We start from the raw sequence: 24,986 nt of genomic DNA, 5'->3' as shown, positions 1-24,986 counted from the left end.
ACTATGATCCTTCATTTATACCTTTCCCAAAGAGAAGAGGAAAAATTTAGAAATATTAAACTTTATTTCAGAATTTGTTTTGGGGTTTTTTTGTTGTTGTTTTTTGAAGACAGGGTCTCACTCTGTCACCCAGGCTGGAGTGCAGTGATACAAATCATGGCTCACTGCAGCCTCCAACTCCTAAGCTCAAGTGATCCTCCTGCCTCAGCCACTCCAGCAGTTGGGACTACAGGCATGCACCACCACACCTGGCTAAGTTATTTTTTTTTAATTTTTTATTCTGTAGAGATGAGGTCTATCTATATTGTTCAGGCTGGTCTCGGACTTGTGGCCTCAAGTGATCCTCTCGCCTCAGCCCCCCAAAGTGCTGGGATTACAGGCATGAGCCACTGCACCCAGCTATTCCAGAATTTGTATGAGCTTATTCTGCATATTCTGTTGTGATATAGATTCCTTGGCTGTTTTATTATCATTTTTCATTGTACTTTGATCACTGATAACTCTTGTTGGTATAATTTTCCATTACTGATATCTTTTATCTTCCTGGTTCATAAAAGTGGTTACTTTTCTGTGACCATCCAAATGTGTGCAAGGCAGTAGAAGAAATATCATTAGTTAAAATGAGAAAATGCTGGTTTTACTAATCTTAAGCTGTGTGACCTTGGCAACATCATTTAATTTCTCTACAGCTCAGTTTTCTCATCTGTAAAATGCAAACACTTTCCTTGCCTAAGGTACAGGGGAAAAATAGAATGATGGGAAAAATAAAATGAAAGAATGAATGTAAAAGTATTTTTCAAACCATAAAATCAACATTCACATTGACTAATCATTTTAGGCAACAATTTATCCAAAAAGTTAGATGGTTTTTAAAGGTCATTTCCAGCTCTAAGAATCCACACCTCTTTCAAAATTCAAAGAGTGCCTCTATATCCATAGGATGTCAGAGAAACTTAGTTAAGTAGAAATGAAGGACTAAAAGAATACCACTGCTTGGGGACTTAAGAGCTGGGCCAACAGTTCAGCTTAGTCTGAGCTTAGAGGAGGAACTGAAAATAGAGAATTGCTTCCTCAGGCCAAGGAAGCTAAGATAAGCCCAAGTCAGGGGAAGAGTGGATCTGAATAACTGGACATGGATGTCCACAAATGATGATGCCATTTAAGCTGGACAAACTGGGTTTTGCAAATACGTGACTGGGGAAGCTATCTGTAGATGGCCGTGTTCTGAAGGTTGTGCCTACAATAAAGCTATGAGGTTGCACTCAAGGCCACTGACTCTAAGGACTGACTGCTATTATAGATGACTTACCACAAGACACATTTATTTCTAAAACTCTAACCACAGGAAAAATAATCAGCTCCTCAGATGGTAGCAGGAAACCTGTCATATTTCCAGTGTTCCTTAGTTCTAAAAAACCATGATCTGTGAGATTGTACATGTTCACCCTTCATGGTTTCAGAGACTGTGGCCATATGTCTTCTTAATTATCTCCATTTTGAAACAAAACGATAGTACTTGTCCCTTTGGTTGCCTCTCTTTTGGATTTATTCCAACTCCTTTCTAATTTTTATATGTGGTCAGCAGAACTGAACTGAACACAATATTATCCACAGGTGTATGAGGCTAGGCTAATATTTTATCCTTTGTCTTGAATGTCCATCTTGATCATATACAAATTTTGGCCAGCATTTGATCCAAAAAAGCAAATTAAGCCAACGTCTTTAGTAGTCAAGTAAGTTTGATTTCCTTTCCCATGTCTTAGAGACACAACACTTTATAGATCCATTTTAGCTTATTTTGTGCTAAATTAACTGCTTTGCAGGAATACACATGGAAATTCATTTATGGTGATTAAGTAGGTTTTCCAAATCTTTCCAAATTATCTAGTAGGTGTGAGGTCGTCTTTGCCAGGGTAGTAATTTTTCCGGTAGCAATCAGAACATTCTTTGGGGTTTGGAGGGTAATTGGCATCTGGGTGGTCTACAGACCTGGACCATGGGCTATACCCAGGGGACTGGTTTCCCTTCAAGGTCCATCATTTTTCTAGAGGTGTTTGGAACATCATTTTAGACATAAAGTCCTATGTAATCCCTCAGAAAGAAAATCAGTTGCACTAAACAATTTTATTTGTTCTGAATACTTGAAAATAATTTTTAGTCACATATCTGTGTGCCTTCCCTGCTCTTTAAAGCTTCAGTTTAATATAATTTTGGTAAAACTACATTTAAGGATCTGATGGACACATGTCAAATCTAGATCTTTAATCTACATGCTCTAACAACACAGCTGTATCATAATATATTATTGTTCTCTCCCTTTCTGTCCCTATTAATGTCATTTCAATTAAGTGTCCTTTTTCTTTTCTTTTTTAAGAGTATATTCAAAAGAGAAATTCTCAAGCTAGCTAGTGTCTAAATTTAGCCTCACTGATCAATACTGACATCTAAATTAACTCCTTTCTTCCAAGTGTCAACAGCTTCCAAATCAATATTTCCTGCTCCACCAATTTCCATCAAACACAAATGCCTTCTCTGAAACTGGATCAGAGGACTCCCTAAAGAAAGAGCCTACATTGACAAGGAAAACAAGTCTGTCTAATGAGGCATGGTGGCTTAACCAAGCAGCAATCCCTTGGCTCCTCGAAGGGCTACTGCCCTTTGCAAAGGGTTTTGTAGGTTTTCTGAGAGTCTGACTTGAACAATCTTGTACAGTCTTGAACTACAATCCTACTGTATGTCATTCTCATCGTGGTAGCAATAAGGAATTTTCCCACCCCCACAGAAAAATTCTTTCTGTCCTCCAACTCATGAAATTATAAATGGGAATGCATATAGACATTAGTGTACCCTGGATTATTTATATATAGACAATGTACTTCCCCATTTGTCAAACTATCATCATCCCAGTCCCCATCTTGTATACTTGGAGAATGAAAATTCATTTCCATTTTCATATCAGCCAAGACAAAGAGAATTTAGGAGCTGATTCTACTACTGATGCTGGAGAAAAATATAAATAAAAAACCAGGAACAAAAGCAAACAATATATTTCATCTCAAAGTCAAATAGGAATGATTCTGTTATCTGTTTTGTTTAGATGATCATTCCTGTCATCTTTCACTGGTGGAAACAACCAAGTATGAATATCAGAGGACTCCAATGACAGGCAGGTGCCACCTGTTCTATCAAGCCTAGGCCATGCCTGCTCTATTTTCCCAGACACGGTGCTGCCAAGGCCAGGAAAACCTAAGACTCTGTTCTTCTTTTAATTTTATTTTTAATTTTTAATTGATACATAATAATTGTACATATTTATAGGGTACATGTGGTATTTCAATACATGTATATGTAGTGATCAAATCAGGGTAATTGGGACCACCATCACTTCAAATCTTTATCATTTCTTTGTGTTAGAAACATTCAAATTCCTTTCTTCTAGCTATTTTGAAATAAATTGTTGCAATAAATTGTTTGCAATAAATTGTCGTTAACTATAGTCACCCTGCTGTGCTGTAGAATATAAGAACTTATTCTTCCTAACTGTAATTTTGTACCCATTAACCAACCCCTTCCTATCTCCTCCTCCCCCTTCTCTAGTAACCACTATTTTACTCTCTATGTCTATAACTTCTATCACTCTTTTAGCTCACACTTATGAGTGAGGACATGCAATATTTGTCTTTCTGTGCCTCTCCTACTTCACGTAATGCAAGGTTGGAGGGGTTCTTTCTATTTCTCTTGGAAACCCATGGTAGGAGTGGGGGCCAGTAGAGGCAAACTAGAGGATCTTGGACTTAGAAGGCTTGGGCTCAAGTTTCAGCTAACTAGCCCAGAGGCCTCAGGGAGCACTAATCCTGTGGTGCCTCAGTTTGTTCATTTGTAAAGTAAGCATAACACCACATTTTCCAATGAGCCTGTTATCTTAAAATGAGATCGTAAATGAGAAAGGGTTTCTCATATGAAAAGAAAGTACAATCATATTATGTATGCCCATTACTGCTCTGGGCCTGCTAGGATTTCTACCATGTCCCCATGAATAACATTTCTCTCTAGAGATCCAGGTATGATCCCAGCACAATTAAGCAGAAAACAACCAGGATGGCAGCACTGTAATATGGCCTTGCTTGGGGCTCAGTGATTTAATCTGCACCGAATACAGATCTTTAGCATGGCATGTGTGGGCTTAGGCTGAGCACTGATTGGAAGAGAAGGGGAGTGCAGAAGGTAATTTTGCTCACTATAATACTAATATAATAACTAAGGTATAGGCATTAGCAAGGAATAGCTAGAATATAAGGGATTAAGCAATAGTTAAACAAAATACAACATTTTGGCACTCATGATAAATTAATAAACTTAAATTTAAAAGCTCCAGCATGGTGAACCCCACAAAACTCTAGCAGCCACTGTACATATGAAAAAAAATGTTTAAAAGAGAAAGATGTTTCTCTGCTGAGGATAATTTAGGTGGGCTCTGCCTAGAGGAAGCAGGGAGTAGGGTTGTTTGGGAGAATGTGGAGCAGAAAGGGGCAACCACTGATGTGCTATGCCACCTGCCCCTCCTAGACCTGGGGGAGTGTGTACTTTCCTCAGAGTAACCGCTCTAAGCCTTAGGGGACTTACCTGTAAAACTGGGATAATATCTACAATGGTTGTAAAGATTGCTCAAGATGTATGTAACAGACACACAGCACTCAGTAAATGGAACTATTATTATACTTTTACTTCTTCAATCCCCTCTTTGTCCCAATAGGTAATTATAACAATTACCTTCTTAGTCTGTTCATAACATAAATATGTAACATTTTTTTAAATGTGATATTGGTCATTGTGTGTTTGTTCTCAGAGGTTCCTAGAGATTTAGGTATGTCCTTCAATAAAATGCCTAGCATAATGCCTCATTCAGATAAGAATTCTTTTTTCTTTTTAAAATCAACTTTAATATAGCAAAAAAATTTCTTATAATAACCACACACACATTAGAAATAATGATAGTCATTTCTACTACTCATTGACTATTAACTATGTGTTAATAGTACTAGGCACACAAGTGCCCCAAATTAATCAACCTGGCTCTAAATAAAGCCTGAATATGTTTATCGATAAAGGATTTGTATTTCCTATGGATTTCTTGAAAAGATTGAGGATAAAAAGAGAATAGATTCAGTGACTAAAGACAACTTGGAAAAGCTCTGGAATGGATTATTATGTGAGAAAGAAATAATGCACTTTTAGTTTGACCTATGTTACCATTGGGTCTCTTATATTATAGCAGCCAAGCTTTCAGACATGAATACAGCTAGTCTTTAACTTATGTATATTCTGAGTTACTATGTATAGTGTGGTTACTTAAAGTGGTACACCTGTGGCTCTGTATGCTTAACCCCATACCAGCAGCAGGTCGCAGGCCTGGCTCAGCTGACTGAGAAGCCCAGGCTGGAGGTGGAAGGGGCAGGCTCACCTGTTTGACCTCGGCCTGGAGGTGCCGTAGTTGGAGGCACTGCTCTAGCCGCTTATGGGTCTGTTCTGCGTTGAGCTCCAGTTCATGCTGCTTCTCATGGAGAAACTCCAGTAGCTCTTGCACCTGGGCTGCCAGATCAATGTCTTTTTCACAGATCAACTCAATACCTGATTTAAAAAAAATGCAAACAATTAAAAACCAGGTAGTATTGTGAAGACTACATTTCCTTTAATATACATAAGAAAACTGGAATTTGGAAATAGCCATTATCAATACACTCCCAAACTCTACATATTCCTCTGTGAATTTAAACAGATCACCATAATGGGCCTTTGTTTGGGATGCTCAAACCATACCATCTCTTCTGTATTAACTGATCCTTTGCCTGGGATTTACTTTTCAACAGATGATCAGCTCCTTATTATCAACTGGAATTGATAAAAAGAGAGAGGAGGTTCTCCGGAAGTCTATCCTTAGACAAGACAGCACCTAGCACTTCCTGCTAGAGGATTTGCCAACACCCAGAATATTTACAAGCAATCCTCTGGATCATGTTGGAAAGTACAATACCAAACCAATAAGGCTCTGTCTTAAGAACTGCCAAAGGCACTTTCTTTTAGCTTGTCAGATATAGTTTATCTTTAGATGGTAAGTCCACTCTGATTAGAGTAGCTGGGCGGTGGTGACTCTATCAGCCAACTATGTCCTCTAAAAAAGTAACTCTTAGAAATACATGCTGCCTCTCATATATTTATCAAACACAGGCAAACACACCTAATAAACACACCCCAGCAATGCCACAGGGTTACTGAGTGCTTATCCATTTAGAAAAACCAATCATGTTAGAGCTGTGCCCACACAAGGAGAGTTTGTGTATCGTTTTTCTACTGATTCACAGCAGTCAGTAAGCCCAGTCAGTCACTGACAAGTGTTCCCAATGTTTATGGACAAACCACTCAACATTAATAAACTGTCAACCACCTGACTTATAATGGGAGCTTTGAGTCAATATCTGCCAGCCAGAAGCTGTGGCGCCACTCCTTGTCTACCACCCTTACTATTTCTGTATACTCCTCCCTATTCACAAGCGTAGATGTGTACACACTTTCTCTCTTCACCACTCAGGTTCTCCTATTTACCTTAATACATTATCACCAGCAGGCCCAAGGTAGCCTTCCTGAAATAGATTTCTACTTCAGAAAGGGTCATTAACAAACTCTGAGACATAGCAAAGGAACTGCCTTATTTATCAAAGTCCCTCTCTCTGCTAGTGACTTGAATCTGACCTTACTTAGCTCTCAAAGACTACATGGAAAGTGTACTAGCTTTGGAATACTCCTACACTGGAATCCTCAACTGGAGCAAGTTGTCTAGGCTCTCAGAAGCTTCATCTTCATCATATGTAAATAAGATTTTACATATCTACCTACTTCATAAGCTGCCTACCTCCGTGATGCATTTAAACTATCTGTCATATACACATATAAATATAGATCACTGCTCCTTAGTCCTGTGGCTTTCCTGGTTCCTTACTCTTGCCTCAAAATCTCAACCTTCTGCCCTCTAACAATCTTGCCCTCTTGGTTCTTGTCTCTGACCTGATGCAAGTGACCCACGTTTCCTGATTCTGATTGTCTACCTATTTCTGATTCAGCCTTGCTCAGATCCTTGGCTTTGGTGAAATCCCACCTCTGGATTGCTTGCCTTTTCTGATTCCTGAGTCTGCCTGACTCCACAGCTTCTTAGTTCTGTCCAAATCCTTTCCCTGGCTTCTCATCCTGTAATCTATGGCCCAGCACATCTGTGGTCCTGATGCTGACACCTTGTCTGAGATGTTAAAGAATAGGGTCCCAATCAACAATGGGGCTCAGATTCAAAAGCCCGGCAGATAAGTCGCCAATGGGTAGTGCACTTCCCCGGGGATCAAACCCAAAGAAGCCCACCAATCTCAACACATGGCCACCTAAAAAATAAATCCCCTTCGGGAGACTTCCCCATCACTCAGACTCATACCATCAGAAATTAATCATCACCACCACCACCCCACCTGCAGCATATAGTTGGGGGAGTATAAGGAAAGTCTGTACATGCTAAGGAAATTCATTTCTGGAGGTAAAAATAGTGTTTTATATAAGGACAATATGGGAGAGTGGGAACATTTTTTTCTGGTGCTACATGGTAATAATTTCAGTATCTTTTCATGTTTATTTTTTCTGTTGGTTTCATAATTCTAAGCCCCAGCTCCCGAAATATCTGTGGGAGACAGAGAAAAGAACGGCTTGTTCTTTTGGCAGGCAACTCCCTTTAGTTACTATTTTCAATTACCAAGGGGATGAGGTAGAGCATCTCCTTGACTGAAATAAAAACTGATGCAAAGATTTCTACCTCTGCAGGGCCTGGCATAGTGGGATGACCCCTGATCCTATGTTTGCTTTCTGGAAATGTAATTTAAGATCCCTCTGCATAGGTAGAAGCTCTTCCTCACTTCCAGTCACAGTGTGGTTTACTGCAGCACGTGTCTCTAGGGTTCAGTATGGTGGACACGGGCAAAGGACCTTTCCATGTGCACCTCATGGTTCAGCCTGCCACACCACACACAAAGGGGCTCTCTGAGACTGGTAACTTATCAAAGAGGCCAGCCACCTGCTTACGACATCACCCAGGACAGGCTCCCAGCCTGCCCTGAGATTCAGGCCCTGCATTTCCATCCAACTTGTTTGATACTGTTTTATGTGAGATGAACACAGACATAAAATGGATGAAGATGATGCTTATTGCATTCCACCAATGAATGCATCACGCTGTGGATGAGGTGAATGGGAGGAACATGAAGACTCACCCAGCTGTACTTGGAAGACAGAAACTACCTCCTGCCACTGCCCCAAACACATCAAATTGAGTCCCAGTTATAACCCATCAGCTGGTAAGTATCTGTCAATCAGCAGAAAGTAGAGTTTGCTAGTGTTGACATTACTGCTCTCAATCTATCACAGTCCTGTCTGTCTTTCTTAGGGGTTCTCAGAAATGCAAAAAGACATTTGCTCTTTCCATCATGTAGTGGAATATATTTGTAATTAAACAGTTTGTCAGTCTCCCTTTAAAAAGTCATGTAGAGCTTTCTTTCTGATGTGCCCTCGCAACGTTCCATGCTCATATCCCATCAGAAAGCTTCCACTGAGGTTGGTTCCTCATTAACTTGTCCATGTTCTCACACGAACTCAGGCTCTCTGAAGCCAAGACCATGTCAGTCTTATTCATTTCTGCCTTTTCAGGCCCTACCACAATGTTTCACTCATATATTGCCCAATAAGTACCTGATCAATGAATAAACAAGCCTCTTTAGGGAAGAGCTGAGGTCGACAGTACCTGAGAGCTTTGGGGAAGGGACAGGATTGGGTTTGCTCTGCAACCTGTTAACAGTGAGACTCTGGGCTCCCTACACTCTCTGAGTCTAGGTTTTCTCACCTGTGAAGTGGGAGTCACAACAATGACTTCTCAGGGATGTTGTTGAGAACTAAAAGACATAGAGTATATATAGTGCCTGGCATCTACTAAGGTCAAAATATTCATTTTCCCACTTTTTACTTTCCTTTAAGGAAATTACAATGAATATATTTTTGATTACTCACGGGACAGCTGAATGGCTTGAATGAAATATAAAATTTTACTGACAGGTGTTTATGCACTTGCTCAATGTATATCATTGGAAACTACGGTGGTGTGAATGCTGTTAAACCAGTGCTCTTAACCCTGGCTCACATTAGATTCATCTGGAGAAATTTTTAAAAATCACCATGTCCTGGCCACACCTAGACCAATAACGTCAGAATCTGTGTGGCTGAGATCCAGTCACCAGTTAGTCTTAAAGCTCCCAGGGTGATTCCAACATGCAACCAAGATTATGAACCACTGGATAGAATGGTACAATGACCAGCAACCTGGGGAAACAGAGATTCCTTATGGTACATTCAGTTACCAGAAGGCTCTGCACTGATGTTTATTTGGGGCTAAAAGCCACAGCTAATAATAATGTTAGTTTGCTTGCCTTTGCTGCCAGCTGGGGCTACCATTTTCCCTTCCTCAAAGAAAGGTGGCTGTGGTCTAGGGTAGGATTTGGGTATTTCTGGCTATGCTGTTCCTTCTTGTAATATGCTTTTTTAACTGTTGTGTGTTCTTGAAATATGTGTCTGCCTCAGAGAATATCTTTTTCTCCTACCCTCCCCACTCCTCTTTCTGTGTCATTCCTTCTATATAACACCTGGTTCAGAAATTACCAAGTCCTTTAATCAGGTTTTTAGATCAGTGTTTTCAACTCTGGCTGTACCTTAAAATCACCTGGGAAGTTTGTTTAAAAACTGGGCCCACTCCAGACTAATTAACTAAGGCTCCCTGAGGAGTGGGGCCCAGACATTGGTATTTTCAAGACATTCCCCAGGTGATTTTAAATATGCAGCCAGGTTGAGCTCTATTGTTTTACATCAAGCTTCTTTCCCCCTCCTCTCAGCCCGCCAGGTCGACATTCCTATTAACCCCAGAGTATCTTTCATTTGAAAAAAAATACGCATTTTTTCTTCCCTTTTTGACACCAATAAGATTATTTGTGGCAGTGGTCCCCAACTTTTTTGACACCAGGGACTGGTTTCATGGAAGACAATTTTTTTATGGACCGGGGTGGGAGGTGGTGTGGAGTTCAGGCAGTGATGCGGGGCCTGTTTCCTAACAGGCTGTGGCCCGGAGGTTGGGGCCCAGAGATCTGTGGTACATTATTTTACCTACATCTGCTCCACCCATACTGATGTTAAGTTTTAACTAATTCAGCAAACATTATTGAGAACTTGCTAAGCACAAGACATAATCACTCTGCTAGACACTGGAAATGTAAAGAGAAGGAAAAAGGAATCCTGCCCTCATGGTGCTGGAGAAACTGTGGGAACACAATGCCAAAAGAAAGCAGAATATGCTTGAATATGAGTATAACAATATAGTAGTTGTCAAACTTCTCCGAGCCTTTCCCATGCTCTTGTGCGATTCCACTGTGTCCTCACAATCACCCTATGTGGTAAGTATTCTCATTATCACCATTTTTCAGAGGAAGGCAAGGTTTAGAGAGATTGAGTAACATATTCATGGACACTAAGTGGTAAGAAATGTGGCCAGGATTTCAACCCACCATTTCCTCTCGTATCTATATTCTCATCTCTATGCTCAAGGAGAAGAATGATCTCCAAAGACTTAATTTATTTTAAGAATTTATTTATTTCTAAACATTGGAGCTGGGTTCTTCTCAAGCACAGTAAATTTTAAGGATCATGGCCACAGACTCCGGGATTTTTCACTTAAAAACCTTGCATAAAGGGAGAACTCGATGTTTTGATTAAACCACAAAAAGCAACATATCCATAGGGTACACAGCTCTTGTCTCATTTCTAAGGTCAAGTGTGACAGTCACATGGCCAGATTTCATCAGAAGACCTGTGGCACAGCCAATGAGGCAATTAGGCTGAATTATGGGAAGTGATAACTGGAGGGCGCTTTAGAAATCAAGGCCCACCTGCCACACTGGACAGAAGAAGAAACTAGTATCTACAGAAAAAGAAAAGGGACTTCCAAAGTCAGACTGTTTATTGGTGGTGGAACTGGACCTTGACTTCACTTAGCATGTTTTCCCTAGTTTGGCTCTTTCCAGCAAAACCTACCACCTCCCAACTTAAGGCTCAAATACAAAATTCTATAGTGAGGAAAGAACAATGAGCAAATTAAGAAATTCTTCCTATTTGTCTCTATTCCTGAAGCTGATGTTCACATAAGCAAAGGCTTTCTGCTTTGGTTAGGATTGGTGGCACACTCAAGGGATTTAGTAGAATCTGGCTCAATCTTAGAAACTGCATGCTTAAAAATAAGCATATAAAATTTCCTAGTTCCATTTGCTACTATAAAATCAAAGCATAAACCCTTAATTAATTTAACATGGAGGGCTAAATACCAATAAGTCTTATTTGTGATAATTGTTCTTTTTCTAAGATAACAGTTTATTTTACCTTTAGTCCAAATATAGTCCATTAGACAAACATTGTTAAATGCCCAAGCCATTCATTACCTCAGTCCTGTGTCCCTGAAGTCTTGTATTCCTTGGCCATGGTGCAGGGGTGGGGTTGGGGTTGGGGATCAGGTCCCATCCCAGGTCTACCCTTCACCCCACCTCTACCCTCACCCTCTAGCTCTGGTGTGGTTCTACCCTCTCCTTCCCTAAGCTCAGAGATGAGCTAGATGACTCCTCTGCAGGACCAGGCATTCAGCCATAGAGAGAGTGAGCCTTCCTAGACACCCCACATTCATTCCTGTCAAAGCCCCATGAGCTATGCCAGACTGAACAGCCAGCTGTTGTAGGAGCAGGGGAGCAGCCAGCCTCAGCAGACAAGGCTGGAGAGGCAATCAAACCTCTTTTGACAAAGCTCATTTCTAGTATAGGATACTGTGGGGGTGGGTAGCCCATCTGCCTGGGGCTGTTGTCACCCACTCAGCCCTCATGGTTTAGGTAGATGCCAAGCATAGCACCCCCAGTTACAAGCAGTCCTCAGGGGCTTCCAGCTCCCAGCAGTCTTTCTGTTACCATGGATACTTGGCTCTTGGGACAGAGGTTGGTTTGTTGAAGGTCGTGTCAGCATCCTGGTGAGGACTACAGGTTTCTAGCCAGACAAGACTCTCTCTCCTGCTAGACACATCCACTCTGAGGCATGAAGAATGAGCAGCCTTGCACAGCTTCTCTGCACACCCTCTCCCCTCGATACTGTGTCTGCATTCTCTCACAGTTCCCAGTCTTAACTGGACAGCCAGCTATGGTGAGGGTAAGCCATAGGGCTAAACTATGAATCCAGATAAGATTCTCAGCCATAGAGAAAGGATTGTAGTTGCCCTGCTGCCCTACCAAGGCTCTGAACAGGTATAGTCCACATCCTAGAACACTGCTTCTAAATTTTAATGTATACACAATTTACCTGGCTATTTGTTAACATGCAGATTCAGATTCACAGATCTGGCATAAAGCTGGTGATTCTGTATTTTTAATCAGCTGGTGCTGTGGTACAGGGACCATGTTAAGTAGAAATGTCCTAGGTCAGTGGAGCATCAGAATCATCTGGAGGACTCCAGAAGCATGGATTTCTGGGTCCACCCCAAGAGATGCTGATGTGATAGGTTCTAGGGTTAGGTTCTTAAACTCGCATTTCAAGCAAGTTCTCAGGTGATGCTAATGCTGCTGATCTGGGGACCCCACTTTAAGATCCACTGTCCTAGGGCATTCCATAGATGTCAGCTACTGGGATTTAATTATCATAAGAAGTGGTGGTTCTCAGCCCTGGCTGCACTGTTGAATCACCTGAGAACTTTCTGCTATTGTCCAAATCCCATTCAGAGGTAGTTAAAAGCAGAATATCTGGGCCTGTGGCCTGGGCATTGTCACTTTTTGAAAAATCCCCAGATAGATGCAGGTGAGTAGCCCTTCCTGGGACTGTGCAAAGAGCAAGCTGCACACCTGTGAATAGGCTGATTCTCAGAGGCAGTCTGTTCAAAGCATAAGTGAAAATTCAAGGAAGGATTGTGCTGACAAAAATGAACAGAATTTACTAGATTGTCTCTCCTCTGGTTAGGAATGAAGTTCCTTTGAATGCTGGTATTTACACTTTTGGGTCATCAAAAAAAATAAAAGACAACCAAAACCCAAAGTACCCTAAACTTTCACATGATTACTAAGGCCCCCAACAATCTCCTGGCTTTAATATCCTTCATGATCAGCAGGGTTGTGGCCCCAATGTGTTTTAAAGAGTCGATGCCCTTGGCGGCTATCTTCTTTGTCCTGGAGAGCAGGGACTGACACCAGCAAGGACAGAGGTAGGAGGGTAGAAGACACTCCACTGGGATGTGACCAGACAAGTGACTTCTTTTCTTCTGGACTAGCTGTACTCAGGATTCAACTGGAGATGGCTCTCTCCAGTTCTGACATCAAACGACATCTTGGGGAGTGGCAGGTATAACAGTAAGGGCTCACTCATTTGTTGGATAAAGTTTGAATAAATCTTGAGCAGGAAAAGAAGTTAAATCTGGGTAACTCAGCTATGTTTTTCTGAGAAATTATAAAATTCTATGACCTTGCCATAAATTTTTATCAGCACTGCTTAACTTACCCACAGATCAGTGATAAAAAATTGAGGACTCTGAGAAGCATGAACAGGAGACAAGGAGACGGCTGGGGAGCAGGCGATGGGCGGGAGAAAGTGTGCTGGTGGCAAGGACGGGGAGCAGAATGGGAGACGGCTACACACTTGAACACAGTTCACACGATGTCTGGCTGCTTTGGTTTGTTTTTCCAGGCCACCATATTTAAAAAATCTGTGCTAATTTCCATCATCGGCACTCTCATTCTCTCCGCAGCACAAGGAGACCCTGGCCCCATTCCCATCTTCACCACAGCGTAACTGGGCAACCATGGGCAAGCTATTCCAGGTCTCATGGCTTCTGGTTCTTTTTCTTTAAACTGGGGGTAAAAATCTTTATTCTTTGTATGCATAGGAATGAAATGAACAAACAAGGGGGAAGTGCTCCTTGGAGGCTAGCTGGCATTCTTGTTTTCCTTATCTCCCCCCAGGAGAATGAGAGAGGCCACCCACCTGAGGCTTGGACCTCCATGATGTACTGGTGCAGGTCCTGACCCTGCTGGACAACCTCGAAGGTCATGTTGTTCATGGCCAGCTTCCGCTCTGTGTGGCGCTGCAGCCGCTGCTCCGCCAGGGTCAGATCCTCTGTATTGAAGTCATTCATCTGCCGGAGCAGGTCCTCATTCCAGGCATCTAGCTCTGCTGTCACCTGCGAGGGAACCACCTTCATCACTACAGGCTCACTGCGTCCACGAGAGACTGGTAGGCTGAAGCTCACGATTCTGAGCCTTACTCACTGACCCACCCTCAGATTAGGCCCTGCTTCGCATCTCTTTAACCCTTAGACTATATTTAAGCAACACTGCCATGCACCCACATATACTTGGCTTTAAAAGTGCTCTTGGTGTGTTTCAATGCCTAGAGCAACAGCAAAGGAACAGCAGATGTTTATATATGAATTATGATTTATACAGTTTTTGCATACTCCATGGCATTCAATCCCCACAGTAACTCAGTGAAGCAGACATGGTGGAGATCTCCTTTTAGAAGAGGAAGCTGACCCTCACTCAGACAGAGGGACTGACTGATCCTGCTAGGGAGAGGCAAAGCTTCAGATATAGAGACATAGCTCAGTTCCTACTGACTGCAAAGACTGTCTACCATCTCACACTGTGGTTTTAAGGACATCTTGTAATTGTAGTGGTCATTAAAAATTAAGTACTGAGTCTATTTCAGAAACAGAAACTGAGGGCTAGAGAGGCCTGGTGAATGGTCCAAGGTTACATCAGTTAAAGAGCTGGTGTACATCAAACCCAGGGGTCTCGATCCCTTTGTGTTCTATTGTGCAGGATTCTTTCCCTCTTTTACAAGCCTGATACCTGGAAACAGTGACTGAACAAGGTGTAAATATATAGCATACCTCTAGAAATTCAAGCAAACTCAAGAAATTCAATTGATTATAACTGAAAGACATCAAAGATTCTAATGAAAACTGAAGCATGTAATGAATAGAAACATCGCCCTAACATCAACTTGCGGATTGTTTATTGCTCCATGTCTTAGCTCATATGACTTTACCTGGTCTACTTCAGTTCTCTGCCAATAGAGACTAAATCCTATACTTCCTCTACAATCCCTGCACAGAGATTTCACCCAGAGTAGGAATGTAGAAGTACTGAATTGGATATTAAATAATCCCCTCTGATATGTGAATCAAAATTAAAACCTTTTAATAAAAATGTGGTTTTCAGATCTGTCATCTCGTGCTGCCCCCATGGCAGCCTTGTGAAGGCAGTAGCATGGGCACTGCCATCCTCTTTCCCCAGGAGAGGAGGTGGAAGTGTCACCCCAGGTCTCACATTTGCAGTATGGCCCAGGCAGTCTAAGCACATACCCTGGAGCCCTGGTTGAGGGGTTTTCATTATGCCGGTCTCATCCCAGCTCACATGCAGCATAACCTTCTTACCAAACACTGCTGCTCCAGGAGCATCAGGGACAAAGGGAAGCAGAACCAGACTGAGGCAAGTGGGAGTAGTGCTCTTATGTCCCATGCTGGGGCCATGCTTGCTGGGGTGGGAAAGCCCAGCAGCCCCTCACGAGGTGCTGCTGTCTGGGTCATGGGATTTGATTTTTTATCTAATAGTAAGAGCTTTCTTCAAGCAAAATAGAAACAGATGAAAGTGTAGTTGTTCTATTTGAAGCAGAGATGGGGGAACTTTGAAAATGCCATCCTCACTGCCCCAGGTTCTCACTCCATGCCCCCACATCTTTTCAAGTCAACTCAGGGATCTGCGGAGCCCAGCAGGAAAACCCAGTATCTACTTATTGTGTGAAGTCCTGGGGGACTTGGGGACTGGCAGGTAGCAGGCAAAGGAGGTTTTTGTGGTAGCCTCATCTTTAAAAAGTACTTCATTCTCTAACTAGAGGAGAATAAGAGAGATAATTTATAAGAGATCATTTAGAGCAGCGGTCCCCAACCTTTTTGGCATCAGGGATCGGTTTCATGGAAGACAATTTTTCTGCAGACTGGGGGTGAGTGATTTGGGGATGATTCAAGCACATTATATTTATTGTGTATTTCATTTCCATTATTATTATGTTGTAATGTATAATGAAATAATTATACTACTTATTGTAATGCAGAATTTGTGGGAGCCCTGAGCTTGTTTTCCCGTAACTAATTGATATTTACAGCTGCTCTCCAGCACTAGCATCACTGCCTAAGCTCCACCTCAGATCATCAGGTATTAGATTCTCATAAGGAGCATGCAACCTGGATCCCTCACACGTGGTTTATAGTGGGGCTGGTGATCCTGTGAGGGTCTAATGCCTCTGCTGATCTGACAAGAGACAGAGCTCAGGCAGTGATGTGAGAGATGGGGAGTGGCTGTAAATACAGATGAAGTTTTGCTCACTCCCCCACCACTCACTTCCTGTTGTGCAGCCTGGTTCCTAACAGGCCACGGACCAGTACCAGTCCGTGGACCAGGTGTTGGGGACTGCAGGTTTAGAGGATGAAGAGGACTTTACAGTCTTTATAGGACTAGATCTATCTCTTTCCTTACAGTATTTTAAAACTTAGTGTATAATTTATACATAATACACATATTTTAAGCATTCAGTTCTATAATTCTTGACAATTCTATATGCCTATGTAGCTACCATCAAAAACAAACTATAGAGCTTTTCTGTCACTCTAGGGAGTCTACTGGTGCCCCTTTCCAGTCAGTTCCTGCCCTCCACCCACAACCAGGTACCACTTTCTGATTTCTCTCATCATTGATGTAATTTTGCCTGTTCTTAAATTTCATATGAATGAAATCATACAATATGTATTTTTTTTATGTTTGGCTTCTTTTGTCCAACATGCTGTACTTAAGATTCATCCATATTGCTGTGTGCATTGGTAGTTCATTCCTTGCTATAGCTGAATAGTATTCCATTGTATAGATAAACCACAATGTCTTTATCCATTCTCCTGCCAGTGAACTTCTGGGTTGTTTCCAGTGTTTGGCTAATATAAACAAGATTAATATGAAAGTTCTCATACAAGTCTTTCTGTGCACATTGGTTTTCATTGGTCTTGAGTAATTACCTACCGGTGGAATATTCAACTTTATAAGAAATTGTCAGAGTTCATCAAAATGACTATAACATGTCACATTCCCAATAGTAATATATTAAAGTTCCAGTTGCTCTATATCCCATCATTTGGCATCATCGGTCAATTTAATTTTAGCCATGCCAGTGGGTGTGAAGTGATATCTCATTATGGTTTTAAGTTATATTTTCCTCATGACTAAAGATGGCAAAAACATTTTCATGTGCTTATTGACCATTTGAATATCTCCTTTCGTAAAGTGTCTTTTTAAGTCTTTTGCTCATTGGTTTTTTTTAAAAGTTCATTATTTTTTGATTGTAGATTTGTAAAAGTTCTAAACATATTCTGGATATAAGTCCTTTATGAGATAATAATTGAAAATAGCCCAAACCACAATTTTTACTCCATTTTCTTGCCTACAAACTAAGGAAAATTAGAATAAAACTAAGACAACAAGTATGAAAGGAAGAGCCTGACTTTTTTTTTTCCTTCATCTTAGCTTTTGTTTTGTTTCCATGAAACTGAGTCTATGAAGGATCTGTTTGCTGCAAGAAGGTCCCAGGGGAGTTCCAAGGCCGGGAATCTGGAGTAGGGGTTCCTGGTGAGGCAAAGTAAGGCTGAGGTACTTTAGTTGAGCCAGTGAGCCCAGAGGTCTGGCACCTTGGGACTCTGAACCTAAATCGAGTGTGAAATATGTCCAGGATCCTACGTCTGGCATTCTTTCCTCCCCTCTCCTTACCCTCCTCCACCCTCTTCACCTGACACCATTAAGTTGAAGAACCCAGGTCTGTTGTGAAGCCTGGAGAATGAGAATTTCCAGGGGCTCCTCAACAGAACAGCCTGACCCCCAAGGCTGCTCTCCCTGGGTCCACACACGCGTCACTCTGTGGGACGCTCCCTCCTCATTTGTATGTCTTTAATGTTTACTGGAGTCTAAATTATTCTCTTTCCCATGTATTTTCGGTTCCCTCAGGAATGTTTTTCATTGAGTTCCTCCTCTCCACCTTCTTCCTGGAATACAAGGCTAATTACAATAGGGGCTCATTTTTGTTTTTTAAGAAAAACATTTGTTTTCAAACCAGAAGCTTGCCTGACTGCTAATGAACAAACCTGGCTCTTCCAGCCTCTGCTCATGCTTCTGCTATGAATCCGTCAGCCAGCTCCATGCTGGCCTCGAGAGCTGGCTCTGCCTACCCCAGTCTCCTTCCCTGCCCGGACAGCTCTGAAACGCCCATGACCTTCCTCCCAGTCTGCTCAAGCCCTGACAGCCCTTTCGAGGAAACCCTCTGGCACAAAGAGCTTCACGACAACCCCCAGACCCAGAAGTCTTTCTCTGGATTGTCTATAACATGGGATGTGGGTCAGTTTGCCGATACAGAGATAAGACCATGAAAAGAAAAATCTGCACCAGATTTAACTCCATTTGGAGAGAATGTGTTCAGGCCAGAAACTAGGGCCTGAACTCAATGAATGAAAGATGAATACAAGGTCCCCAGAGAGCATCCCACTTCCAGGCAACCTTTCTTACTTTATCCTTCCACTCATTTAGCTCCATCTCAGCTCCTGGCCTGCTCTGTTCCACTCTTGGCTTTGGTGGTCTTTGTGTCCTTCACTTTCCTGAATTGATTGGAATGTTAGGATATCATGACCTATTTGAGAGATACACTGGCAATATTTCTATTCTAAAAATTGTCTACACTAGAGGCACAGCTATAAGAAAAATCAAAGGAGCTAAAAAGAAATTTAGAGAGGGTAAGAGGCAGTGGGAAATGGGAAGGCTCACTTCAAAAAGAAGCCCAAGAATTTCCTGTCAGATAAAATGCACCAAATCCAGTATTCTGCTGCCAAAAATTGCTTCATGGGAGTTGGTTTAGCAGCCACCTTGGGCTCTGTTCTCAGAGAACCTTCTCCATTGGCTCCTCCCATTTTCTGAACCTTCCTAAGTATTTATGTGTAGAGAAAAATTCAGTCCCTCTTCCCTAAATGTTTTCTGTATCTGCCTGCATTGAAACTCACCTGGCTCTTTTCTTCCCACTTCCTAAGGTCTATTATCACCTGCAACACTGGAAATCTCACTATGTTGTCCTTTCTTCAGATCACTTTTAGATGCTGGTGATGCTGGTATCATGATCATGATAAAGATGATGAAATAGTTGAGAAGATATTTTACTTTGTATTGTACATTTATTATGGGATAGACAGTGCATTTGACTAACTTTCTTTTACCTAATCCTTATAGAAATTCTAAGAGGAAATGAAAACAGAGAAGTCAGACAGTTTTCTCCACGGTCTCAGAGCTGGCCGTAGCAGAGCTGAACATTTGACTACAAAGCCTGCTGCTCTTAACTATGATGTAACATCAATAAGGCTGCTGTAAGCATTGATTTCTGGCACTATCCTTCTTTTTACTATTCTTACTTCAGAAAAGTGCTAGTTTTACCTTTTCTCTGTTTTCTTCTGCTGCTTCTTCCAAAAAAAACTACATGATAATGCAGTTTTCTCCACTTTACATGAAACTTTAAATTAATTGTGCATTCATGGAGCAGATCAATAAATTAATTGTGTATTTCTGGCCTTATATAAATGCCAGGCATAATTTATCCTTGCAAGAAAACAAACTGCCTTCCCCTAATGGGGTATTTTGTTTAAGAGTTTGGTAATTCTTTTTTTTAAATTGACAATCCAGAGAAAGACTTCTGGGTCTGGGGGTTGTCTGACTCTGCCAGATTGCTCAGTACAAAGTTTCCGTGGGGGGGACTCTGGTTCCCCAGGGGACTTTGTCATGAATAGGAGACATCTGAAATCTGGTACTGGGGTGTGAACAGAGACTGAATTTGCAGCAGAGAGACGTGTGACCTGTTCCTTGCACAGGCAGGTTCTCTGTATGGCAGAGCAAATGCTTTGGTTCCCACAGTGGGTGCTCTGCATAGACACTCAGGGATCTCCTAATATGTATGATCAGTAACACATTAGGAGAGAAACAATGAGGAAGAATAAGATCAAATGTTTAACTGCTAAAATCTGGAAGCCAATATCTATACGTATATATAGAGAGATGAAAATGTATTGTGAATAATAACAATGCTGACTACAATATACTAAGTGTCAGGAGTTTTGCTAACAGTCTGATATCTGTTAATTCATTAAAGCCTCACAGCAACCCTACAGGCTGGGAAATATTATCTTATCCCCATTTCTTAGGGGAGGAAACTCAGGCCTCAATCTGAGGCCTTATTAAGTAACTTGCCTAAGGTCACATAATTAGTAAAGTTGGTGAAACAGGTGTCAAACCTAGGTAATCTATTTCAAAATACTGCATGCTTGCTCAAGGCACTACTGCCTCTTAGCAAAGGTGATTATATATTAATATATTAATCAATGCTACATATGTTGTATATATTAAGGTTCAATCTCATTCCAACTAACAGTGAGGAGGAAGGGTCCATGGCATTTCATTGTGCTGAGATGCTATTGTCATGCATGGGCTATCAATTGCAAAATGAGCATTTTTTTGTTTTATGATGTCATTATTTTTATTAAGATGAGACAAGTGAAAGCTAAATATTCTCCACTGGCTTACAAGTGCTGGCTAATAAAGAAAGACATATTGCTGCTGAAGAGACCATCTCATTGTAAGGGAAGAGCTATTTTATCTATAATGTGTTGATATAAGTTATCATTGTGAAACTAAAATAAAGTACTATAGCCATCTACTCTTTCTGGCCAACATAATGGTCTTTTCTGTTAATCAATTTATAAAGTGATGAGATTAGTGAGTTGGAAAACAGATTATTTTAAATGTATCATCGCATTTCCCTCTGTTTTACAAATATATATAATCTGTCTGAAGAATTAACATATTTATTTAAATAGTTATATGAAGACCTTTGGGGATATTGCAAGAATTTTCCAGAAAAGCAGAGGGACTTAACAGTAATGAAATCCACTCAGTTGTTTTTAATTATTGGGAAAATAATGTGAGAACATATTGCAAAATGCTGTAAGTGATGCGTTCCACTGTTCAATTACCTAATTTCTATACCAATTGAATAATTTGGATAACTGGATAATTTTTATGGCCAATTTCATGTTCTTTTCTTCACTATCATTATGATTAAATTGAAGTCTTTTATATAATCATGACTTTGCCAATTAATAGGGTTGGAGGGGATCCTGATTAGTAATTTTGTCTATACCTTTGCTTCTTTATCAGTCTGAGATTTGCAGAACTCTATTCTGTTTTCAAAAGATCTCACCTTTGTTGAAAAGCTCCTACAACACCTATTGCTCACTCATTCTAGTACTTAGCAATGCTTGAGTGTTGCAATGTTCTTTTCTCCCAGGTAAGCTGAATACCTAGCGCTTAGCTTATATCTGCTCCCTTCTACTGTGTCCTTACCAGAAAGGAGGCACATACAGCACTCGAACCTTGATAATGTTACCTGTGTTCAGGTCCACAGCCCCAGACCCATGCCACTGGAGTGATGTGAAAGTTTTTACCAGCGATTTTTGATAATTTATTGAAAACATGTGACTTGCCAGAATACTAAAGCTGTGTAAATAATCCTGATTTTTTTTTTAAAGGAGGATGATATGGGAAACCTCCCAATGATCCTGAAATTAATTTGACAGAAAATCTAGGAAAGACTATCAAATATTCTATGAGGAGTCTGGTTTACTTCATTGTATTCATTCTGTATTTTCTTCCTAAAAGGTCTGGGGTACATTTAGAAAATGTTACCATAGTCACTAGGGAAGAATCCACAAAGATTACCTCAAATAGATCTTATTTTCTTCCTTGATATAGTTACTATGTTGGTGGATTTGGCATATTACAAAAATGGAGAACAGCAAGGCTTTGCAGTCTCATGTGGTCTCTAGGGAAGAAAAAGTGATTAAATTGGACTAGGTGATGGGGTCCTTGGATGAGCCACAGCTGACAGTGACTGTGCAGGCTAATGGCTCTGTGTCCCTAGAGGAGAACCTGCAGTGAAGTACCACAAGGCCTTGTCTCACCTGGCCAACATTTCAAATAGCCATAACATTGATGACAATAATACATTTAAATCTGTTTTCACAGGCTGAAGAGCTGTATAAGAAAAGTAAAATTTGAGGGGAGAAATACAAAAGTGGCCATTTAATTTTTTAAAAAGTCAATGTAATGGAAGCACTTACCTTGAAAAGATAAGCAGGGGCTTTTAAGTGAGCAAAGCCTATTCAAGACAGCTGATGCAGTCACTGAAAGGCACCTACTGCCTGGGCTGCACCAGAGCAAGCATCCTGAATAGCGCTCACCCACGGTGTGCATATGAGCCAGGCTTAGCTAACTAGAGTCCCTTCAGCAGAGGGTGACCAAGACACTCAGTGTCTAGAGACCATGCATGTCCTATCCAGAGAGAGGTGAATAAATTGGGGAAATGTACCGCAGAGAAGGGCTGACAATAAAGAGAAATAGTCATAGAATTTTTAGAGGAGACTGTAGAAATAGTTTATACAATTTTATCATTTTTCAGATAAAGGAAAAGAGGCCTATGATAAACATTTCCAAATATTTTTAAGGCTTCCAGATAAAAGAAGGAGCAGAATTGTTCTCTTTTTTCCCCCAGAGAGAATAAGGACCAAAGGATAAAAGGTAGAGCTTTTGGTTCAACACAGTAACGAAATCCTGAGTTCCCTCCTTTCTCCTCCCTGCCCTGCTCCTCTCAGTGTTCTCATCAAACTGTGAGCCTCTCTATATCATAGAATTCTTACGTTGTGTGATGATTCTCTGTTGCCGTGTTTCCCACCAAATGGCCTCTAAGGGCAGGGACTGTTGTATCCTCAATGCCCAACATAGTTTTTGGTACATAGAAAGTGCTCATTAAATGTTTACTGAGTTGAATTTCTATAGAGGTGAAAGGCTGACTGAACAATTTCTTTCTAATATAAAATGCTAAGGGCCCGTGTATACCACCAATTGAAGAGTTGAGACCACTTGAGTAAGGAATGAAATAGTTACAATCAGTGTTCTCTAGGTGGAGGCTTCCTCCTTGAAGGCCATTTCTTCCCAGGCTCAGACTGGCCCCAATTTGTTTTAATGTGAAGTCCACAGATTTAGAGTTGGCTGCTCCATTCCTTACTCAGGTTAATTACTCAAATGAACTTTCAGGTACACTGAGCAAACTCAGTTTGCAATTATAGAGTTAGAGATTTAAAAGAAAGACCCTAAAGGTGGCCTATACTTTCAGAAAGTCTTTTGTCTAAAGTATCTTTCTTGGTGTCATTTCTAGGACTCTCCAACATGAGTATGCCACTCAGGGCATGTCCAAGATTATCCATTGACAGTAGAGCAAAAAAATCTCTTGACATAAATATGCATATATGTATTATATGCACATATATTTTATCAAACCAATAAAAAGTTTATACAAAGTTTCCCTAGACTTTCACTAGTAGATTGATGCTGGAGTCTCACTCTGACCACATGACAGGTGGCTTTGTGCCATTTGTGATAAGGGAAGCCTCCCCAGGGAAGTTAGGAGTGTCATGATTCAGAGGGGCTGACTGCGGCTCATTTGTTCATTGCTTTCAGCATATTTCAAATTATTGCTCTTTTTCATGTTCCCAGTTAAATGGATTTATTTATTATCTAGTCTTAACTAACCTAACCTTCACAAAAAGACATGATTTAACAAGGTTCCTACAAAGAAACTGCAGTTTGAAGATACTAATCAAAAAAGCACAAGAGAGCTCTGAACTCTCTGTCAGCCACATTATGGGGTAAGGAAACAATGACAATCTAATCAGATCTGTCAAGAAACTGGGCAAAAAAGTAATTGGAAATTATTACAAGATTATTTGAGATATGGAACCACAACTTCTAATGAGAAAACTAAACTGCACCTCGAAGCATATTGAGTTTTGAGATTATTAGCTAGTGACAGAACATCTTTATAATTTATTTAAAAATACTTATACATATGTAGGGACTGAAAGTTCAAAAACAGTTTATTGCGAGTGTACATCATCAAACATGTTTGGAGACCATGGGCCTATTCTTGCTTCTAAAAACATATTTTATTAATATTACTTTCTGATCATTCTAATTGTAGAAAACTTAGAAATGCAAGAAAGCATCAAAAACAAAAAAATCACCCATATTCTTACTACTACAAAATAAACATTATTAGCATTTGGCAAAGTGTCTCTTCTATCATAACCATTTCATATAAAATGTCTTTCATAGAGAGAGGCTGAACCTATAGGACAAAACTTCATAGAGCATCATGTTCCACTCTAGGTCACTCTGTCAAGTCTCCGTGGAATCCAAAAAGGTATGTCAGGAATGCAGCTGCAGTCCTGGTTTTGAACATCTGCCTAAAATATCTGAAATGTTTCACTTTAAGTAGGGGTACCCTATAATTTCATTCCAGGTTATTATGTGGGAGCCACACATACTACTGTTATTGAGTAAAAGGAGACTGGTGTAGCAGCTCATGTGCTATCCTAATTTTTAAATTAATTGTCTCATCTCAGCTGTCAGTTAAAGAGCCATGGTTAGATTCCCCAGATGTCAGGGTAGGAGGCCTGCTCTGGTGTTTAGTAATCCCTAGGAATTTGGAGTATGTCCATCAAATGCCTTCCTCTAGGAAAGAAACCACAGCTGTAGGTCCTGTAATCACAGACCCTGCCCTGGCTCATGTCAGCTCTGACATGTCTCTCATTACAGAAACCACCCTCAGTTTCACACTCCGAAGCTTCTCTAGAAGTTTGCTCTTCATCCCCACAGTGAAAC

At 40.8% G+C, this 24,986-nt stretch overlaps 1 protein-coding gene across 27 annotated transcripts in view; it reads right to left on the bottom strand.

Annotated features, from left to right (window-relative positions):
- The window catches only part of KALRN (kalirin RhoGEF kinase), a 653,674-nt gene that overhangs the window by 274,483 nt on the left and 354,205 nt on the right, over window positions 1-24,986 (bottom strand). For all 27 annotated transcript variants that reach the window (XM_020287048.2, XM_020287049.2, XM_020287013.2 and 24 more), the window contains exons 14-15: window positions 14,125-14,320; window positions 5,462-5,628 (exon numbers count right to left, since the gene is read on the bottom strand). In XM_020287048.2, coding sequence (XP_020142637.1) covers window positions 5,462-5,628; window positions 14,125-14,320 — 363 coding nt within the window. The remainder of the gene's footprint in view (window positions 1-5,461; window positions 5,629-14,124; window positions 14,321-24,986) is intronic.

The sequence above is a fragment of the Microcebus murinus genome, chromosome 1, assembly GCF_040939455.1.
Source record: "Microcebus murinus isolate Inina chromosome 1, M.murinus_Inina_mat1.0, whole genome shotgun sequence".
NCBI lineage: Eukaryota > Metazoa > Chordata > Mammalia > Primates > Cheirogaleidae > Microcebus > Microcebus murinus.
The sequence above is the reverse complement of the archived record's forward strand: the minus strand, read 5'-3'. Positions and strand labels throughout refer to the sequence as shown.